This window comes from Phyllostomus discolor, chromosome 2 (genome assembly GCF_004126475.2).
Source record: "Phyllostomus discolor isolate MPI-MPIP mPhyDis1 chromosome 2, mPhyDis1.pri.v3, whole genome shotgun sequence".
In the NCBI taxonomy this organism is placed as follows: Eukaryota; Metazoa; Chordata; class Mammalia; order Chiroptera; family Phyllostomidae; genus Phyllostomus; species Phyllostomus discolor.
The window spans coordinates 211016677-211034757 of NC_040904.2; the positions used below are offsets into that span (position 1 = coordinate 211016677).

Below are 18081 nucleotides of genomic sequence, written 5' to 3' on the forward strand. Positions count from 1 at the left end.
TCCGTGACGTGTCTGTGTCCTGTCTGTCGTGTCCAGGTCCCCACAGAGCTGGGGGGAGGCTATCTGGGGCCCTTTTCTTCCAGCCGAACTGGCTGTCGGGTGGTTGTGGGCCAGCGAAGGTTCCAGTGGGAACCCTGGTGTGGATGATGCCTCATTTGCATATGGAGTAGAGTGGGAGAGGGGTGAAGGCTGCTCAGGTCTGTTTCCATGGAAACAGGATGCTAGATGCCAGGGGGGTGGGGGTTAGTCACCAGGGATTCTCAGGCCACAGGTTGGCAAGCCAGATACCAGTCCGTCATGACTGAGGACGTTCTCGGCCATGTGGGGTAGGAATCGGCCAAACCTGGTTGAAGGGAGTTTATCATCTTTACTGAAAGCTGAGGGGTCTCTGGCTTCAGGGCCTGCTGACCCAGAGCCCTGAAAGATGTCGGCACACAGTGCACCCTCCCATCCCACAGCTGCTTGTTCGTTTGTGCCAACCTCCGTCTCCGGGAGCTTTCCTCTTGGGTGGGAGGCGGCAGGTAGAACTGGGCTTCACAGCCTACACCCTCACGTTCACTGCCAAGCCCTCTTTCCTTTCCCAGCCACTCCCGCAAGTGTGGAATCGACCCTGCTTGACTTGGATTGGCTGGTGTGGGTCACGTGCTCATCTCTGAACCAATCATTGGGGCCAGAATGAGGCAGCGTTTTGATTGGCCCAACCTAGATCAAGGCTAACCCCCCCCCCCTGCCCCGCCCCGCCCCAGGACTTGGTCGGAGGTCTCCGGTGCCCGAGCCACGTGGCCCGAGAGTGGGCAGGATCGGCTGGGCAAACCCCAGGACTGTTACCCTGAGAGCAGAGAAGGGACCTCGGGCAGGCAGAAACCAGCCCCTCTTAGGGGGTTTACCAGAGCTCCGCCAACTGGGCTGGGCCCTCGTACATCCTCACGATCCTGCGAATCTGCGGCTGGGAATCCCGTTTTGCAGCTGAGGAAATGGAGGCTCAGACTGATGAGCATCCTGTCCCGGGTCCCAGCCACTGAATGAGCCAGAGCTTGGGTGTGCGCAGGCGCTCCCGTCCCCGGAGCCCATGCTGACTCACAGTGGGAGGGGTTTTACTTTCTCAGAGGCCAAAATAGTCTTCGTGTTGGACCCCGGAGGACCGGGGCAGCCTGGCCAGCCCCCGGCAGGATGAGGGTCCGCGGAGGGAGACGTTTCTCCCAGGCTTTAGTGGGGCTGGGAGTGTCTCTGTCTGGTGACGGTGGACCACTCCATGGCAAAGGGGAGCTAAATTCCACGGGAGGTAGAAATGAGGCATATTCGGAACACACTCTAAAAAATCATATGTTGTCGTTTATCTGAAGTTCGGTCTTAGCTGAGCATCCTGTACTTACTTGCAGTGATACTCACTGGAGTATTGTCACCTGAGTGGAGCCTTGGTGACAGAAGTTTCAGGGTCCCCTGCTGCTGAGGTCCCCGGAGCTGCCCTGGTTCCCACCTGCCCCGGATCTCTGTGCCACCCTTCCTTTGACTCTGTCGCCCCGAATTCCCCCTTTACCCTGAACTTGGCCCGAGCTGGTTTCACGGCATTGTTTTCCGTCACAGTCAAGTGGGCTTAATGACCCCCATTCCTCTGTTCTCCTGGGGTTCGCGTGAGGACCTGGGGGTGAAAATGACCCCTAAGTCAGTGCCGGCCAAAGTCGAGGGTCAATGTTGTTCTTCTGTAACTTTCACTCTCCGTTATTTCCTCTGTCCCTCCCCCGCTCCCTGCAGGGAACACCTACTGTGTGCTGGGCGCAGGCAGAGCGGCGTAGGCCGGTGGTCTAGTTACCGCCCAGCACCAGCCTGAGTCATCACAGCTGCCTCCTGACAGCTGATCCGCTGTTTCCAGCTTCTCAGCTTCCTTTCCATTAGCTACATCTTAGATTACATTTTAAGAAAGCCCCCGTGGGCCCCTTGAAAAGATTGAGGAAACACCCTATTTTTATCAGCAACACACAGAAATCACCTCCTGGGAGGGGCATTTCCTGGAAAGACGTGGAATCTCAGTCATCGATGTTGCTCCTTGTTAGCTCCAAGCTCTGGTTCTGATCTCGTTCTTTGAGTTGTTTGTCTGACAGGCGGGCAGGGGAGTCCGCGGCTGGGCGCTGGGGGCCCACCTGGGACTCGGAGCTAGCCGCAGCTCTGAGGAACAGGGCTGTGACAGGGCCGGCCTCGGGGCCCGAGGTGCCCTGATAGAGGCGCAGTGGGACAGAAGGCAGGGGAGCCCAGCAGGCCCCGGGCACGGGGTCTGGAAAGCTGGGAAGGGCGCTCCGTGTAGAAGGCCTGGAGAATGCAGAGGCCCGTAGGCTGGAAAAGGCCCGGTACACTGTGGGGCCTGGGAAGGTTCAAGGGCCACTCAAATGGAGGGCAAGTAGCGGGCAGGCAGTGCTGGGGCTCTGCCGGAGGGCTCCCCGAGGCCTTCCGCCCGGGCTTTCTCCAGCAGGGGGGGGTCCGGGACAGGCTGAGGCGGGCATCGTGCGACTCGTGGGCAGCGGGACCCGAGGCCGCGGACCGGCTGTGATGTGATGATACCAGCTGACCCCATTTGGCTCTGACCTGTGCCGGGCTCTGTTCTACACATGGAGTCCGTATAGGAGCTCTTTATTTATTTCACTTTTAAACTGTGTTTATTGATTTTAGAGGAAGGGAGAGAGGGAGAAAAACATCCATGCAAGAGAGAGAGATTGATTGGTTGTCTCCCATACACGCCCCAACCGGGGACCAAACCCACAAACTAGGCATGCACCTTGACCAGGGATCGAACCCCCAACCTTTTGGTGTGCTGGACGCCGCTCCAAGTAACTGAGCCACATCGGCCAGGGCAGGAACGCTTTCGCCCCCCCACACCCCTGTGATGTGGGTTCCGTGTGCCTCGCCAAGGTCGCAAGGGGCACTAGCAGCAGGGCTGGGACTGGAGCTCAGGCCCCATGCTCTGACCGCTGGGACGCTGGCCCGTGCTGGCCCCATTCCGTGTGCTGCCGTGTGTGCGTGTTGTGCTGACTGGCCGTTGGTGGTGGGGGGGCGGGGGGCGGTGCTCTGGAGCCAGAGGTGGCCTGTCCTGATGACTGGTGAGGGGGGCTGTCATGTGGAGCTCCTGGACCCCCTCCCTGGCTGTGTGGCCCAGGCTCTTTCTGAGCCTCAGTGTCCTCACCTGCAGTGGGCTCCCCAGTCCCACCTCGGGGAGGGGTGTGAGGCGCCCTGCACAGGCACACGGTGCTCCGGAGACCCTTCTGAGTCGCCAGGACAGTGACAGGCTCCAGGGCAGACGGCCTGGGCCCCAGAGGGAGTAGGCAGGCTCACGGCACTGGGGAACACAGAGGGCGGACCCAGGATTCGGGTGCAGCCGGGCGGGGGTGGGGGAGGGGGAGTGGCCGGACCATATGGTCAGGCTCCTGCATCTCTCCGGCTCTGGCCTCAGCCTTCCTCTGTGTTGGCAAAATCTCAGGCCACCGCCGAGACAAGATGGCCATTAGCACCTCCGGGTGTCCGGGCGGTGCCAGCTCCAGGGCTGGGTCCACCTGGGGTCCGATGCCCACCCTGAGCCAGTGACGGTGGCTGGGGGGTGGTGTCCCCAGATTGACCGGGCCTGAGTCTCTGGGCCCCTCCTGGGATCCAGGGGGAACAGGGAGGCCCCTCAGCAGGAACCAGCGGGGCTGTGTCCTGAAGACTGAATTGCCCACCCTCCAGCCCCACCCCAGCGCGGCCACACCTGAGGCCCTCTCCCCAAACGACACCTGGGGACAGGGTGCAGCCACCTCCCCCTGGGGTAACGTCGGGACAAAAGCGCTCACTTTACAGCAAAATTACTTACCTAATTAGGCGCTTGGGAGCTGGCAGGAGGTGGTGGGGGTTTTGTTGATTTTTTTTAGACTTTTAGCACTGGAGCCGCCTGATAAAATAACTGTGTAATTAGGAATTAACATTTTCTCACTCCTGTGAGTGATGTCTTACTTGGGGCCCCAGGAGAGTCAGCCCTGAGGTTCTTCACCCACAGTGGCCCCTCTTCACCTCCTTTTTTGGGGGGCGGGACACTCCCACGGCTGTCACCCAGGGTGGGCGGGGGGAGGAAGGGGGTAGAAGAGGGTAGGGTAACACCTGTCACAGGTGTTACTCTCGCTACTAGATTCCCTGAGTGCCTACTGTGTGCGGTGGCGGGCCATGTGTCGGAGGAGGAGAGGTGCTCCGCCGGTATTTGACCAGACCGTGGATGATGCCGCAGCCCCTGCCCTCACTGGTCCGATTCTGAGGACCACAGGGTTCTGTGGGGACGGCACCCTGTTGCCCACAGCGTGCACCTGCTCACGCACAGCCCCTCGCTGATTTCCCCTGCCCCCTCCCTCGCTGTGCTTCCTGGGGTCACCTCCCAGATGAACTGCTGCTCCCCAGGCCTTGGCTGAGGCGGGGGCTGCCTCAGCTGTGTGAAGGGGCCAGAGCAGGGGGGGAGCTCAGCCTGGGCTGCAGGGAGGGCCTGGGCATGGCTTCCTGGAGGAGACGGTCTGCAAGGGAGAGAGAGAGTGAGGAGGAAGGGCATTGCACGGAGGACAGGGGACAGGGAAGGGCGCTTTTGGGGAGCTGGGCAGGCCTGGCGTGGTGCCCAAGACGCCTGGCGTAGGAGCAGGGCTGGCGGGAGGGGATGGGGCGGACAGGAGGGCCTTGAGGGCTGTGGCCAGGGGCTCGCTCGGCCTCTGGTCTGAGGGCAGTGGGGAGACATTGGAGGTTTGGCCTGGGGAGTGACACAGCTAGATGTGAGGTTTAGGCGGCTTTGTCCCGCTGAGGATGGGCTGTGGGGGGAGGAGGCGGGAGGCAGGAGACTAGCGGGGAGGCTGCTGCAGCTGCCAGGAGACAGGGATGGCTGCCGGACCCAGGCAGGGGTGGTGGCGCTGTCGGCGGGCCGTCCCACGCTGGGCTCCATGGCACAGGGAGTCGCCGCTAGGATGGTGTGCTGCCTGCCCAGGGCGGAGGGCAGAACCCGCAGTTCTCACTCCCGGCGGTGTCTCTCCCTGTCCTCGCCCAGGGTATCTGTGTCCTCTCAGAGAATTTCAGGAGCTTTCATTGTGTACCTACTATGTGCTCTTTATCACCGAACGCATTTACACCTGGGCTTGTTCCCTCCCACAGGAGGGGCAGGTGAACCCCCAGAAAGGTTCACGGAATATGGAAGAGAAAGGTAGGACCTGGGAGAAAGGTTTAGGCAATGGATTTCCTGGAAGGATCCACAGTGCCGAGATCTTTCCTGCTGCTAAGAACTCAATGAATCATCTCATTTCCCCTTTTGACCTGACTGCCAGGCAGCTCAGACAGAGCTAAGATCTTGATACTGAATTCCCCAAGAAATTTCTCTTTGGGGGCTTCTCAGTGGGGACCTGAAGGGCTGCGATGGATGAGGGCTTAGGAATTTTTGCAGGAGGCATGTTCCCTCGCTAAAGGCCTGGGGGGTCAGGTCAAGGGTAAAGGGCAGGGGCCAAGATGAGTGCCCTTCACGTGATGAAGAACTAATGGTCCCAGCCTGTGGGCCGTGGGTTCTGCGAGGAGGCCCGTGGAGCCGGTGCAGCAGTGTGGGACGGGGCGTCGGAGACCAGCGGGGCTGTCCTGAGGGCCCCCACACCGCTGTGCCCGGGGCGGCTTGTGGCTGTGGCCTGCCTGGGCCCGGGGGCAGGCAGAGGGTGGGTGTGGGGCCCACATAATGTGGGGGGGGGGGCTCAAACAGGTCAACTCAGGGCGAGGGTGAGAACCGTGCCCGGTGGGCTGCTGGCCTTCAGAAGCCACGTGCTTTTCCCCGTCTAACCGTCCTCTGTGAAGCGTCTGTTTATTGCTATCGTGAGACTTCACGGGGGTGGGAGCCAGTCCCGGTCTGGCACCTGCCGGAGCTCCGCAGGTGAGCCCTGGGGCTCCCGGCACACGGCACCAGGTGGCTTCAGTCCGGCACGCGCTGGGAGCCCCTACCCTCGGTGCACTCGGCACACTCGGCGCACTTGGTGCACTCGGCAAAGTGGGAACTGAGCCTGGGCAGCGCAGCTCTCCCCGGGGCCTCCTGCCGCCCCCACCATCAGGATGGGGAGAGGCGGGGCGGGAGGAAGAGGGCTGCACTCCTGTGTGGGGGTGGGGTGTGGGGCGTGGGGGAGGGGCTGGCTGGAGCTGAGCCCGGCAGCGGGCGATGGGGGGGACGTGGTGACCCTCCTCGCCTGCTGTGCGTGTGCATGCGTGTGCACACACCAGCGAGAGCGTGCCTGCTTGTGTGCCCATGTGTGCCACCCCCACAGCTCCTTCGTCACACATGTCTCCTGGGCTGCCTGGAGAGCTCTTTCTACAGAACATGAAAATGACAGTCTGGCTCACCCACGCCCGGAATCCTCCTGTCGCTCTGCTCCCCAGCGCCCGCCCCCTCTCAGACCTGGCTCTGCCCTCCCCCGCCCCTCCCCCAGGCACTTCCCACCCTGACCCTCTCCCTCTCGGCCTGGCTGCTGCCCCTGGCACCCCGGCTCCCTCCCTCCTGCCCTTCCTCCCCCCTTCCCCTCCTCTGATCCCCCAGGACTCCGTCTCTAGCTCTAGGTCTCTGTCACTTTTTTTGGCACACCCCCTCGTCTTGAGTGTGGGCTCTGGCAGAGTGTGTGTTAACGAGGGTGTCCGAGGAGTGTGTGCGTGCACCAAGGGCTGTGTGCAGGTGCGCGGCTCTGTGTGCGCGTGCAGGGGAGAGGGTGGGGGGGGGGCGGAGAGAGAGCAGAGCCAGCGCCTGTGCCCCAGAAAGCTGGGGGATGGATGAGGCATTTCAGGCAAAGGAAGCTTTCACTCAATTACTCTTCAAGCAGCGGGAGGGGGTGGCGGCTGTACAACAGTCAGACAGGTTTGCCTGTGCGTAGAGAAAGGCTTCATTTCCTGCCGCCGGTGGGGACAGGTGGAGCTGGCAGCAGTGCTAGAGCCTTGGGGTGGGGGGTGGGTGGGTGGGGGCCTTGGGGGGAAGGGTTGGTGAGTGGGGCACAGGGGTTAGGCTGGGGCTGCAGGCCCTGGGTCAGTGGGGGGAGGGGGGCAGGTTGCTCAGTTGCCACCTGCCCCCTCTGGTGGAAGGGTAGGGAACCACGTGGGCAACCTCAGAGACCTGCCTCCTGTGGAGACCTGGGGAGCCGTCCTGGAGGAGGCAGACTGCCCCCGGGGAGCTGCGGGGCTGTTGACCACAGAGGCGGCAGGAAGGCCTGTTCAGCACCGTCCGGGGATGAGACGTAGGGCAGTGGGGAGGGCTCCGGTGTTGTCCTGGCCTCTGAGCCTCTCCTGGCCCGAGCGGGTGCCGCTGAGGGTAGGGGCTGGTTGACGTCATTCTCGGTTCGTTTTCGCCGACACTGGCTCGGTCCAGTGTGGACCCTGGTGTGGAAGGACCTCCAGGACTCCAGGGGCAACTGGGCAGGGTCTCCAAGCGTCAACAGTGTTTCAGTGGACAGAGATGAGGGTGGTGACACCCAGCTGCCAGCGGGGTCAGCCCAGGGATTTCGGCTCCTCCGTCCTCCCTCTGAGGAATGGGGCTGACCCTCCCTTCTCCGGAGGCTGCTCTGGAAACGGGGGCAGGGGCCACCCGGCCCCGTGTTGGCGCACAGTGGGGACCCAGGGTCCCTGCTCCGTCATTCCCTCTGCCCCCAGCAACAACTTCTGATCCTCAGGGCAGGCTAGGAGGGTGGCATCGCAGCTTCAGGGGCGGAGACAGCCCGAGGCCACGCAGGGGACTGGGGCACAGCCCGGATTCTGACCTCTTCCCCCCCCCCCGCCCCCCCGCTTACCCTTCCCAGGCAGGTGCGGGCACACACGGGGGAGTGTGGGTGGCCAGAGACCTCTGCGGGGTGGCCCGCGGCTCTGCCTTTCTCTCCTGCAGCGTCCCTCCCTCTCTTCCCTGTCCCCCACAGGATGGTGGAGTACTCGCTGGACCTGCAGAACATCAACCTGTCGGCCATCCGCACCGTGCGCGTCCTGAGGCCCCTCAAAGCCATCAACCGTGTGCCCAGTGAGTTGGCGCCCCTCCCCCATCCCTGGCCCGCAGAGACACCCGTTCCGCTCAGAAAACATTGACCAGAACCTCTCAGTGCCAGGCCTGTGCTGGCCATGGGGCCTCTCAGTGACGGGACGGAGGGCAGTCCTGCTCTCGTGGGGCTCACAGGTCGGTGTTTGGGCCTGAAGATGCTGGGGGGTGGCCTTGCTGCCCGAGCCCCCAAAACTTGGACTGCAGCATGCTGGGGTGTCTGGCTCTGGGAGCAAGGCTCTTTGGGGGGGAGGTGGCTGTCACGGCGGCAAGGTGTGACAAGCAGCTGCTTAGTTTGAGGGAGCACACGGGGCAGCTTTTCACCAAGGAGAGGATTCCCCGACTCCCTCCCTCACTTGTGCTGAATGACGTAGCACTTGAGCTGTGTTACCTACCCACGTGTGAAGGACGTGCACACGTGAGGGTGTGTGTGCATATGTGAGGGGTGCATCTGTGGGGTGTGCACGTGTAAGGCTGTGTGCACACATGAGTATGCACACGTGAGGGGTGTGCATCTGTGGGGTGTGCACGTGTGAGGCTGTGTGCACACATGAGTATGCACACGTGAGGGGTGTGCATCTGTGGGGTGTGCACGTGTGAGGCTGTGTGCACATGTGAGGGTGTATGCACATGTGAGGTGTGCATCTGTGGGGTGTGCACGTGTGAGGCTGTGTGCACATGTGAGGGTGTATGCACACGTGAGGGGTGTGCACACGTGACACATACGCACACAGGGGGTGTGTAGGCACATGTCCCCCCTTCCTCCCTCTCCCACTGTGTAGGAGCTCATTAGATGGCTCCTGGCTGTGGAGGTCACTTCCAAGTCCCCTGCGCCAGCCTGCCTGGTTCTCCGGGGAAGGGCAGGATGGCCCTGTGCTCCCTCCTAGAGGCTCCACTTTTGGGGTCTGCAGCGACCAGAGAGTCCAGAGAGTTCGGGGCCCCTGGGGGCCTCCTTCCTGCTGATAGGCGGCACTGGGAAGCTGGCGGGTGAGTCGGGGGTGCCGGCTTCCGCTCTGAGCTGACCCCCCACTCTGAGCTGGCACAGGAACCGCGCTAGAGCGCAAACCCTCCGGGGTCCAAAATATAACCGGCGCCCCTCCCCCACTTAGACACTTCCCGCTGCTCCGCCTGGGCAGGGGCTTAGGGTAAGTCCACGTTCCTGAGTAACTCAGTTAACAGGGGCCTCCGGAGGCCAGAGCAGGCCCCACGATCCACCGTGCCCCCAGGCGCCAGGCCCTCTGCCCCGAGTCACCAGGGAATGAGTGACATGGGGGACACAGGCTCTCTGAAGTGCGTCCTAGGGACCTTTGGCTGGTTACTTCCTCTTTTTTCTAGATGTTTCCCTGAAACATTCCACACCGCCCCCTGTATCTTCAGAGCTGCGTCTACTCAGAGACTCCTCCTTTTCAACAACAGCCCGCAGCTTTCCAGTCTGCCGCTAGGTGGCAGGCTGGAGAGTTGGGAATAGGCAAAGTGAAATTACAGGTTATTAGTTACAAAGCTGTGGAGAGCGGGGTGGCTGCCTGCCGTTTAAAAAGCAGTTTAAAAACACAGCCAGGCAGGGAGACTCCGTTGGGTCTTCTGGGAATGCGAGTTCTGGTTTCTGGCTGTGCCAGGAATGTGCTGTGTGCGCTGGGATGTCCCCTAGTGTCTCGGGGCCTCAGTTTCCCTAATTGCACAAAGCAGGAGCAAGGGCTCGCTTAGATGCACGGTTTAAAACTTTGTCCAGGATGGGTGGGGGACCCCCGTTAAAATGTGTCCCTCCAGCCCACCCCTGCAGGTGTCTTTGGCCACTCAACCACTGGATACAGAAGAGGGGACGGGATGGAGGAAGAGGTCAGGGAGGGAGGGAGGGAGGGAGGGAGGAAGCACCTGACTTTGAGCCAGGAAGCTGGGCTCTGGTTGCTGGCTGTGTGGCCTTTCCTAGGTCACTAGCTCTTTCTGAGTCTTGGCAAGATGGGGCTGGATTACCTTTAAAAGTGCTCCCTTCTGGCACCGGCTGACGCCAGCCCTCACCGGGCCTACGCACCCTTTAAGCCTGAGCAGTGCCTCCCAGAGCCTGCTGGCCAAGCCATTTAACTGTGAAAGTGTGGCTTTTTTTTCCCTCTCTCTCTCCAGTGAGAAACTAGGGCAATCACTGCTAGGGCCTGAGCCAGCTGAGTCTGAGCTGCTGGCTCACATGTGCACCTGGGCACAGCACGCCCAGGCCCCGGCTGTGGCGGGGGGTACAGAGGCCTGGGGAGCTCGGGGGAAGCTGGGGGAAGTGCTGAGGCTGGCCTGGGCCACCGCCCACCCCCCAGGGCCCTGCCCAGCTGCAATCCCTGGCTCAGTGAGACCTCATCTCAATGCAGGGGCCTCTGGGAGGAGCCTGGGGTGGGTGGTGCCGAGAGCTGGAGAGCTACCTCCCAGGGCAGCACCCAGCTCATAGTGCAGTGTCGTGGGGGAAGGCCACTGCCAGGCCCCAACTGCAGGACCAGGGACTGGAGGGTCGCTCTGCACTGACAGGCCCTGGGTCTCGTCCCTCCACTTGCCTGCTCCTCTCTGGGTCTCCATTTCTCCTGTGATGAAATGGGAGGTTTGTGATACCCATTTCCATGTAGTTCGGTAAGGATGAAATACCGCAGTGTGCATAAAGAGCTTAACGGGGAGCCTCGAGTGCAGTAAGTGGATAATCGGTGTCACTGTTACAAAGAGGTCCTGGGGGCATAGAGGACGGAGGGGGCAGCCTCGGGGCATCTGAGGGCAGAGCCTGGCTTTGGAAGACGCTCACCAGGTGCACAGAGGGTGGGAGGGTGTTCCTGGAAGACCAGCCCCGCATGCAAAGGTGGGGAGGAGGAGCCGGCCTGGGGGCCGTGTGTCTGGACAGAGGACTGCCGGCGGACAAGGCAGAAGGTGATTTTCCAAATCGTCCACGGAAGCACTAATGATAAGGGGCTAAAACTTGTCAGGTGCTTATCACAGACCCGTCACGGTGCTTTACACAGGCGACATCATTGCAACAACACAACAGCCCTAGGATACCGGCCCACTTTACAGACGGGGAAACTGAGGCAGAGAGCGCTCCAGAGTAACTCGCTGAAGAGGCCACACAGCTGGCTGGGGCAGAGCTAGGATTTGAACCTGTGCTTGTACTACCCCAGAGCTTTTCGCTCCTTTTCATGACCCCCATTCTCTCCGTTTAGCGTGTAGGCACCCAGCCGCCCAGCCCCTCTGCGGGGCATCCCGGAGGCGCCCTGCCCACACCCAGGGTCAATGCAGAAGGGCCCCGCAGGCTGACACAATGCCCCGAAGGCGCCCCTCTGAGTGCCTTGCACTGTCAGGGCGTGGAGTTCTCACGGCACCGGGCCCCGCGCAGCCTGAGGGGCCGAGCCGGGGCAGGAGGCAGGATAGTACAGTGGTTTGTGCAGAGCTTGGCCTCTGGGCCGCCCTGTGTGCACGCAGAGCCTGGTCCTGCGTTCACTGGCTGCAGGGCCTGGGGGGAAGAGTCTTGTCCTCCTCTGCTCCCCTGTCTGCACAATGGGGGTGCACACGGCACCTCCAGTGGCGAGTCTGAGGTGCCAGCGAACCGCCCTGCCCCGGCTTTCCCCACAAGGAAGGGCCCCTGTAGCCAGGGCCATAGACTGCAGCCTCCAGGGCAGGTAGACCAGGGCTCGTGCCTGGGAGCTTGTTCAGTGGCTCGGCTCCACCTTGCGTGCCTCGGTTTCCCCATCCCCAGCTAGACCGTGGGTGGGGCAGCAAACTGTGCCCAGGGAAGGTGCCGATGCTGCCCGTTCATGGCGTGGGGGTCTCCTACCTCTGAGAGCTCGGAGTTAGCCTGGCTGGGAATCACGGAGATTCTTGGCCTTGTCCTTCCTGCCGCGGAACCCTAGACTCCTGGGCTAAGAAGGAGAAGCCTCAGAACAATCTTGTCTTGGAGGCACAGCGTCTCCGACTGCCCGTCGGACCGAGGGGCCCTGGGCTCATTCATGGCTGTCTCCTGGCCCTGGCGGCCCAGGTCCGCTCTGGCTGTTTCTGCCAGGTCCTCGCCAGGGCAGGCCAGCCGCGCTGAGACGCAGGAGGGAGGCCCCGGGACTTCTTCCTGGACGCGGTCCTGGGGGCCACCTGTTGACAAGGGGGCTGGGAGACGCACTTGGAGGCAGACCTTCGTGAGACCTCTGTGTTTTCACTCGGGGTGTGTGTGTACTCGGAACCGGGGGGCACGCGGAGGGGGGCCCTGACCCCAGGCACCCCTTGGCCTTCAGGGCTGTCTGTTCTTGGCACCGACAAGGGGTTCCCAAGCCACCCTCTGGGAGAAGGGCCTGGCGGCTTCGCTGGGGAGGGAAGGAAAGAAGGAAGGAGTGGAGGGAGGAATGAAGGGAGGGAGGAAGGAAAAGATGGAGCTGGGGAGAGAGGAGGGAAGATGGAGGGGAGGGGCCCGATTTCCCGGGGGTGGGGCTTCTCTGAAGAGATGGAGGTGGGAGAACATCTGGCCAAAACATCTGGTGAGAGCCTGACTCAGGGACAAGAGCAGCCAGGACGGCGAGAGAGGAAACGCCGGGAGGTGAGGGTGGGGTGAAGGCAGATGACCCCCCCGACACACACACCCTGACCTCCACTTCCCAGGGTCACATTTTCTCTACAAATCGGAGACGGGGCGAGTGATCCCTGGGAGGGACAGCACTATGTGGAAGGGAGTGGACCAGTATGTATCCATCCATGCATCCACCCATCCGTCATCCGTCCATCCAAAGTAGCCCCCAGGCCAGGCCCTGGGTCCACTGTGGGGTCTCGGGAAGATTCAGACGCAGCCCCTGCTCCGCAGGCAGACAGGCGAGCCAGGAGCCATGGGCCAGGGGCACACGTGCTCTGCCGGAGGCAGCAGAGGCCGAGGGGAAGGGCCTCCGTGCACCGAAAGGGGGCCTCACGGAGGAGTGGGGTCAGGACGTTTGAAGACGAGTAGACCTTTGTGCCGCAGTGGGACCCGGGTCAGACCCACGGCCTAGGCGTGACGGCCTTGGGAAGGGACCCACAGCCTCTCCTGGGATGGAGGGTGCAGGGGTGCCCACTTCTGGGCTGGGGTGTGTTTCCTATGGCAGGAATGGGTGCCGAGGTCCCTCATCAGCTCATCGGCGCCCCCACCTGGGCTGGGACAGCAGCTGTATCCTGGGGCTGGGTGGTATCCCTACGCTGCGTGGCCCGACCTCCTGGGCACCCACTGTGCCCCCGACCAGGTGGTGCTGGCAGTGGTGGGAGCAGCAGACGGCCTTTCCTGGCCGCTCAGCACCCTCCACTCCCCTGGCCAGACCAGAGAGAGAAGGGGCTGCAGCCTCGGGCCCCCTTGCCCCCAGCCCCTCCTCTCGGCTGTGGGCCGCAGCCCCAGCACAAGCCGCTGTGAGCCGGGCTGTCCCCCCCCCCACCCTCCCGAGCTGACCTGGCAGTGTGGTGGCGCTGACCTGGGCTACAGCACCTGTCTGCAGAGAGACCCGGGCCTCCAGGGGCGATGCTGGTCAGGAAGCCCGCCTGCCCGCCTCTCCCAGGTCCCCCGCTGCCACCCACGGGTGTCCCTGCCTGGCTGCTGCCCAGCTTCCCTTGGAACAGAGAGTTCTGTCTTGGGGTCCCTGCAAAAAGGGGGTGAAGAGGTTGAGTGGTTCCATCCGGTCACCCCTCTGTCATCTGTCCCTTCCTCGCTCCTGACTGAAACGCCGTCCATCCAGAGACTGTCTCTCCCCTGGGGCCACCCACGTGATACTCCAGGCCATACCCCTTTCTCCTGAACCCCTGGCCCCGAGATCTTACGGAACAACTTTATTTTTATTTATTTATTTATTTTTAAAGATTTTATTTCTTTATTTTTAGAGAGGGGAGGGAGAAAGAGAGAGAGAGAGAAACATCAATGTGCAGTTGCTGGGGATCATGGCCTGCAACCCAGGCATGTGCCCTGACTGGGAATTGAACCTGCGACACTTCAGTTCCCAGCCCGCGCTCAATCCACTGAGCTACACCAGCCAGGGTTGGCACAACTTTATATGAATGTATACCAGGCGCCCCAAACTCCACATGTCCGAATGGAGTCCCATCTCCACCAATGGTCTCTGGCCACCACGCCTCTGGCCTTGAGCCCGGAATCTTGGGGATGTCCCGTCTCCTCTCCTGCTTCCACATCCCATGTCCCACCCCTCTTCTCAGCCTTCGCTCTCTCTCTCTCCCCTTTCCACCTCCATCGCCAATGCCCGGTTCCAGGGGAGCGGAGGGCAGGGTGGAAACATCTTACTTGCCTCGGCCGATCACTGGACTGTGGGCATAAAAGGAGGATTAGCCAGGGTCTCAGGGGCTCCTCTGTGCCTCCCTAATTCCACGGCTCCCTGTGCCTGGCACGGGCGTGACAGACTCATCCTTAGCCCCCGATTAGCTTGAGTATGGCCCTGGGACTCCCTGGGAGAACCGTGAATGAATGAGCTGGGGCCCGGCCCAGGAGGAGGGTGGGGGAGGAGGGATCGGGCTGCCATTCAGGGAAGCCAGGCGGGCAGGTTTTCAGGAGCCGTTCAGAACTCTCATATCCTGGAGAACAAGGGACATGTAATTAATTGGGCAACAAAGGCTGGGCCCCGGGGAGCAGCCAGGCGAGGATCACACTGAGCCGCTTCCTGCCTCCTCCAGGCCTTTCTGGTCTGGCCCCTTCTCACAGCAGCTGCCACCTGGCCCTCTGCCCTGGCCTCCCGGACCGGCCCTTCTTGTTGCAACCCCAGAGCCCATCACGGCCTCGGCCTGCATAGCAGTCTGCCGGCTGGCCTCCCCGGCCGATCAGCTGGCACAGAGTCCACACTCCTTGGAACCCCCGGCGCACTGTCTGGAGGGTCACCCTCTGTGCCTTTGTCACAAGCTCCTGTCGGTGGAGGGTCCGGCTCAAGTCGGCCCCTCAGGAAAGTGCCCAGGGCTGTCCTGCCCCAGGTGGGGCAGGGTCCTTTCCCCCAACCTGGGGTCCCCCGTCTCCTGCTGCTGGGCTGCATTTCACCCGAGGGGGAGAAAAGTGGGACTTGCTCGTCCCCAGGCCGCAGTGGCCTGCCCGGCGCCTGGCACGCAGCAGCCGTGGCGGTGAGTGTTCGGTGCGTGAGTGGTCGGTGGGACCCCGGAAAGGCCGGCGACGACTTAGTTGGCATTCAGATGGATTAGCGGATGCTCAATCTACTTTTTTTGCTTCCCTCCTCCCAACATCCCTGGCTACTCTCTGGGGGGGGCGGATGTAGGGAGTTGGGGTACTGGGCCTTCACTTACCATGCTCTGCTTTCAGTGGGGGGCAGCTGCCTGCAAGGAAGCCCCGCTGCCTCTCCAAGAGGGGGTGACCGAGTTTTGTGGGAGGGAGGGTGGGGGTGGGCATTCAGCGTTGACAGGAGACCACTCCACACGGAGACCCTGATGCACGTCCCAAACAATGACCCTTGTTGAAAACCCCCTCACCATCATGCCCAGAACAAACAAAGATCTAGACAAGCCACTGTTCTTATCACCAGCTTTCCATCCCCTCTGTCCTGTCTGCCACTCTCTGCTCACGCCTTACCCCTCCAGGTGTTCACGCGCCGTCACTCCCCAGACATTGGCTGGGCCTCTGTTCCGGGCCAGGACCTGCTGGCTTCTGGGAGCCTGGGGGGTGCCTCAGACTTCGGCCCGGGAGCTCACAGCTCCGGGGGAAGGGATGGGAGGGTGACCAGCAGCTGTGCGCCGGGGCTGGGTGGAGACGAGAGGTTAAGGGGCCTGAGCAGCCTCCACTGTAGCCCAGACCGAGGTTGCCCAGAGCTGGGGAGAGACGGATGGCCTGTACCGGGGCTGGGCTCTCTCTACCTGGGCTGGGCTCTACCTGGGATGGGGTGGGAAATTGTGTGGGAAGGCTTCACAGGGAGAAAGCCGAGCTTCAACTGGGCTTCGGTGGCCGAACAGGGGTTTTCCAGGCACAAAGGAGAGGGAAGGGAGGGAGAGAATAGCGTGAGTAAAGGCATGGAGACCCGTGGTGTGTTTGGGGAACTTCGGGTAGTTTGGTGTTGCACAGGCGCGCAGTGACGCCAGAGGGAGGGGGAGGGGGAGGGGGTGAGGGCGAGGGGGGTGAATCTCGAGAGGTGGGCGGTGTCAGACCTCACTAGGTCTTGGGGGGATGTGCGACCAAGGGTGACACACCAGCTTTTGACCCTCGTTGGAGCCGCAGACCCTTGCGTGGACCTGCTCCCAGAAAACCCCTCGGCATCAGACGTGCATGGTCTACAGCAGCTTCACAGGGTTCACAGGCTACTTTCTGGGACCTAACCCACAACTTCCGTAGGTGGTGGGGACCTGAGGTTTTCGTGCACGGTGGCGACGTGTCCAGGTTCATGTTCTAGAGAGAGGCTCTTGTCGGGAATCGCCCTCTCTCTGCCGTGGGCTCTGTTTCCCCTGGGCTGGCTTCAGCCTGGGCAGGCACTGCCTTCCCGAGGCCAGATGGGCCCAGCAGCCTCAGCGCTAACTCTGCCCAGCGTGCAGCCTCTGCAGAAAAAGAGCATTTCCCCCGCTGTAGTTCCGGTAGGAGTCTCAGGGACTTACTCTCATTGGGCCTGGCCGGGGTCACATGCCCATCCTGGACCGACACCCTGGGGCTGGGGGAACAAAAAATGTGGATTGGCCAGGCCTGGGTCATGTGGTCTCCATGTCAGCCCAGGACTGGGACAGGTGGCTGGAGGAAGCCACAGAGGGGACCCACCTGTCTGGGCCTTGTGCTTCTGTGGGTTCTCCAGTGGTTAGAGCGGCTGGACCTCCACCCCCTGGAGTCAGGAGGAGGGGTGACATACTGAGGTCATTCTGGTGGCTATCACCCACACTGGGGAGGGCAGGTCACCTTCACAGGTGGGCTGTGAGGTGGGGGACTGGGGCTGTGGAGAGAGAAAAGGCAACCCAGGGCCCGAGGGGGCAGAAAAGAAGGATGGGGGCATGGATGTGAAGACTGACAAGTGTGGGGGGTGGGGTTGGAAACTGGGTGTGTTCTCCCTTTCCTCGGGGCTGGGGGTGGGGGGGTGGCCCTTGAGCTGGGGACCTTTACGGGGTGGCTGTTGTCTTCTTGGGCCCTTTTGCTGAGAGGCCTCATCCCCCGAGAGAGAGGGACGGGCTCAGGGCCCCACAGGCCAGCAGGGCAGGCCTTGAACTGGGGTCTCTGGAAGTTGGAGGCTGCGTGCTTCCCACAGGCGCTCCCTGCCCGCTGGTTTCAGCCGGCAGCCGCTCCAGGACGTGACTACGCATTCTGCCCCTCCCCCATCTGCCTGAACCTGCCTGGGGTCACCCCGTGGCCTCCCTGGGGTCTCCTCTCTCCACTCCCGTCTCCCCATTTCCTCCTCTTCTTGCTGCTGGCGTGACTGGCTCATCGCTGCTATTTGTCGGGAAGGGAAAAGGCCACTTTTCCTGACATCAGGCCAGAGCTGAGCCCCTCACGGGCCGTGTCTCTTCTGTAGGTGGCTCTGCCTGGTTCTGTCCTGTGAGGGGCTGGGTCGCCAGGGTGATTCTTGCTGGTGTGATTAGGGGACCGCTGACTGCCCCGGAGATGAAGGGCACGCAGGACACATTCATTAGGCGCCGGCTGCGCCCATCCTGGGTGGGTGCTGGGTGTAGTGAGGTGAGCCGGCCTGGGCCCCAGGCCCTGGACACGGCAGAGAGTGCTAGGCTTGCTGTCAGGACGCCTGGTTTAAATCCAAACGCTGCCATTTTCTGGCTGTGTGGCCTGGGCAAGTGGCTTCAGTCAGTGAACCTCCAGTGATCTCTTCTGTAAGGTTGGGGTAGAGTTACCGACCTCACAGAGCTGTCGTGAAGACCGAAGGAGGCCACACTTGTGCGTTACCCAGGAGAGTGCTTAGCACGTGAGAGGGGCTCCCCAAGTGCCTGCTTATTCAACCACCATCTAGCGGAAGTGTGTTGGGGCCCAGAGCCATTTCCATGGCCTCTGGGTGGGGGGGCGGGGCAGACACCAAGGAGAAGGCCTCTCTGGTGGCCGCTGAGCAGGCGGGGAGCAGTAAGGAGCCCCGAGTCCGCACCTGTCCTCTCCCTGCCCCCCCCCACCCCGTTTCCGTGACCCT

General features: G+C 62.1%; 1 protein-coding gene across 2 annotated transcripts in view; it reads left to right on the top strand.

The window, feature by feature from the left end:
• Nucleotides 1-18081, top strand: part of CACNA1I (calcium voltage-gated channel subunit alpha1 I) — a 103933-nt gene that overhangs the window by 37463 nt on the left and 48389 nt on the right. For both annotated transcript variants that reach the window (XM_036019648.1, XM_036019647.1), the window contains one exon: nucleotides 7908-8005. In XM_036019648.1, coding sequence (XP_035875541.1) covers nucleotides 7908-8005 — 98 coding nt within the window. The remainder of the gene's footprint in view (nucleotides 1-7907; nucleotides 8006-18081) is intronic.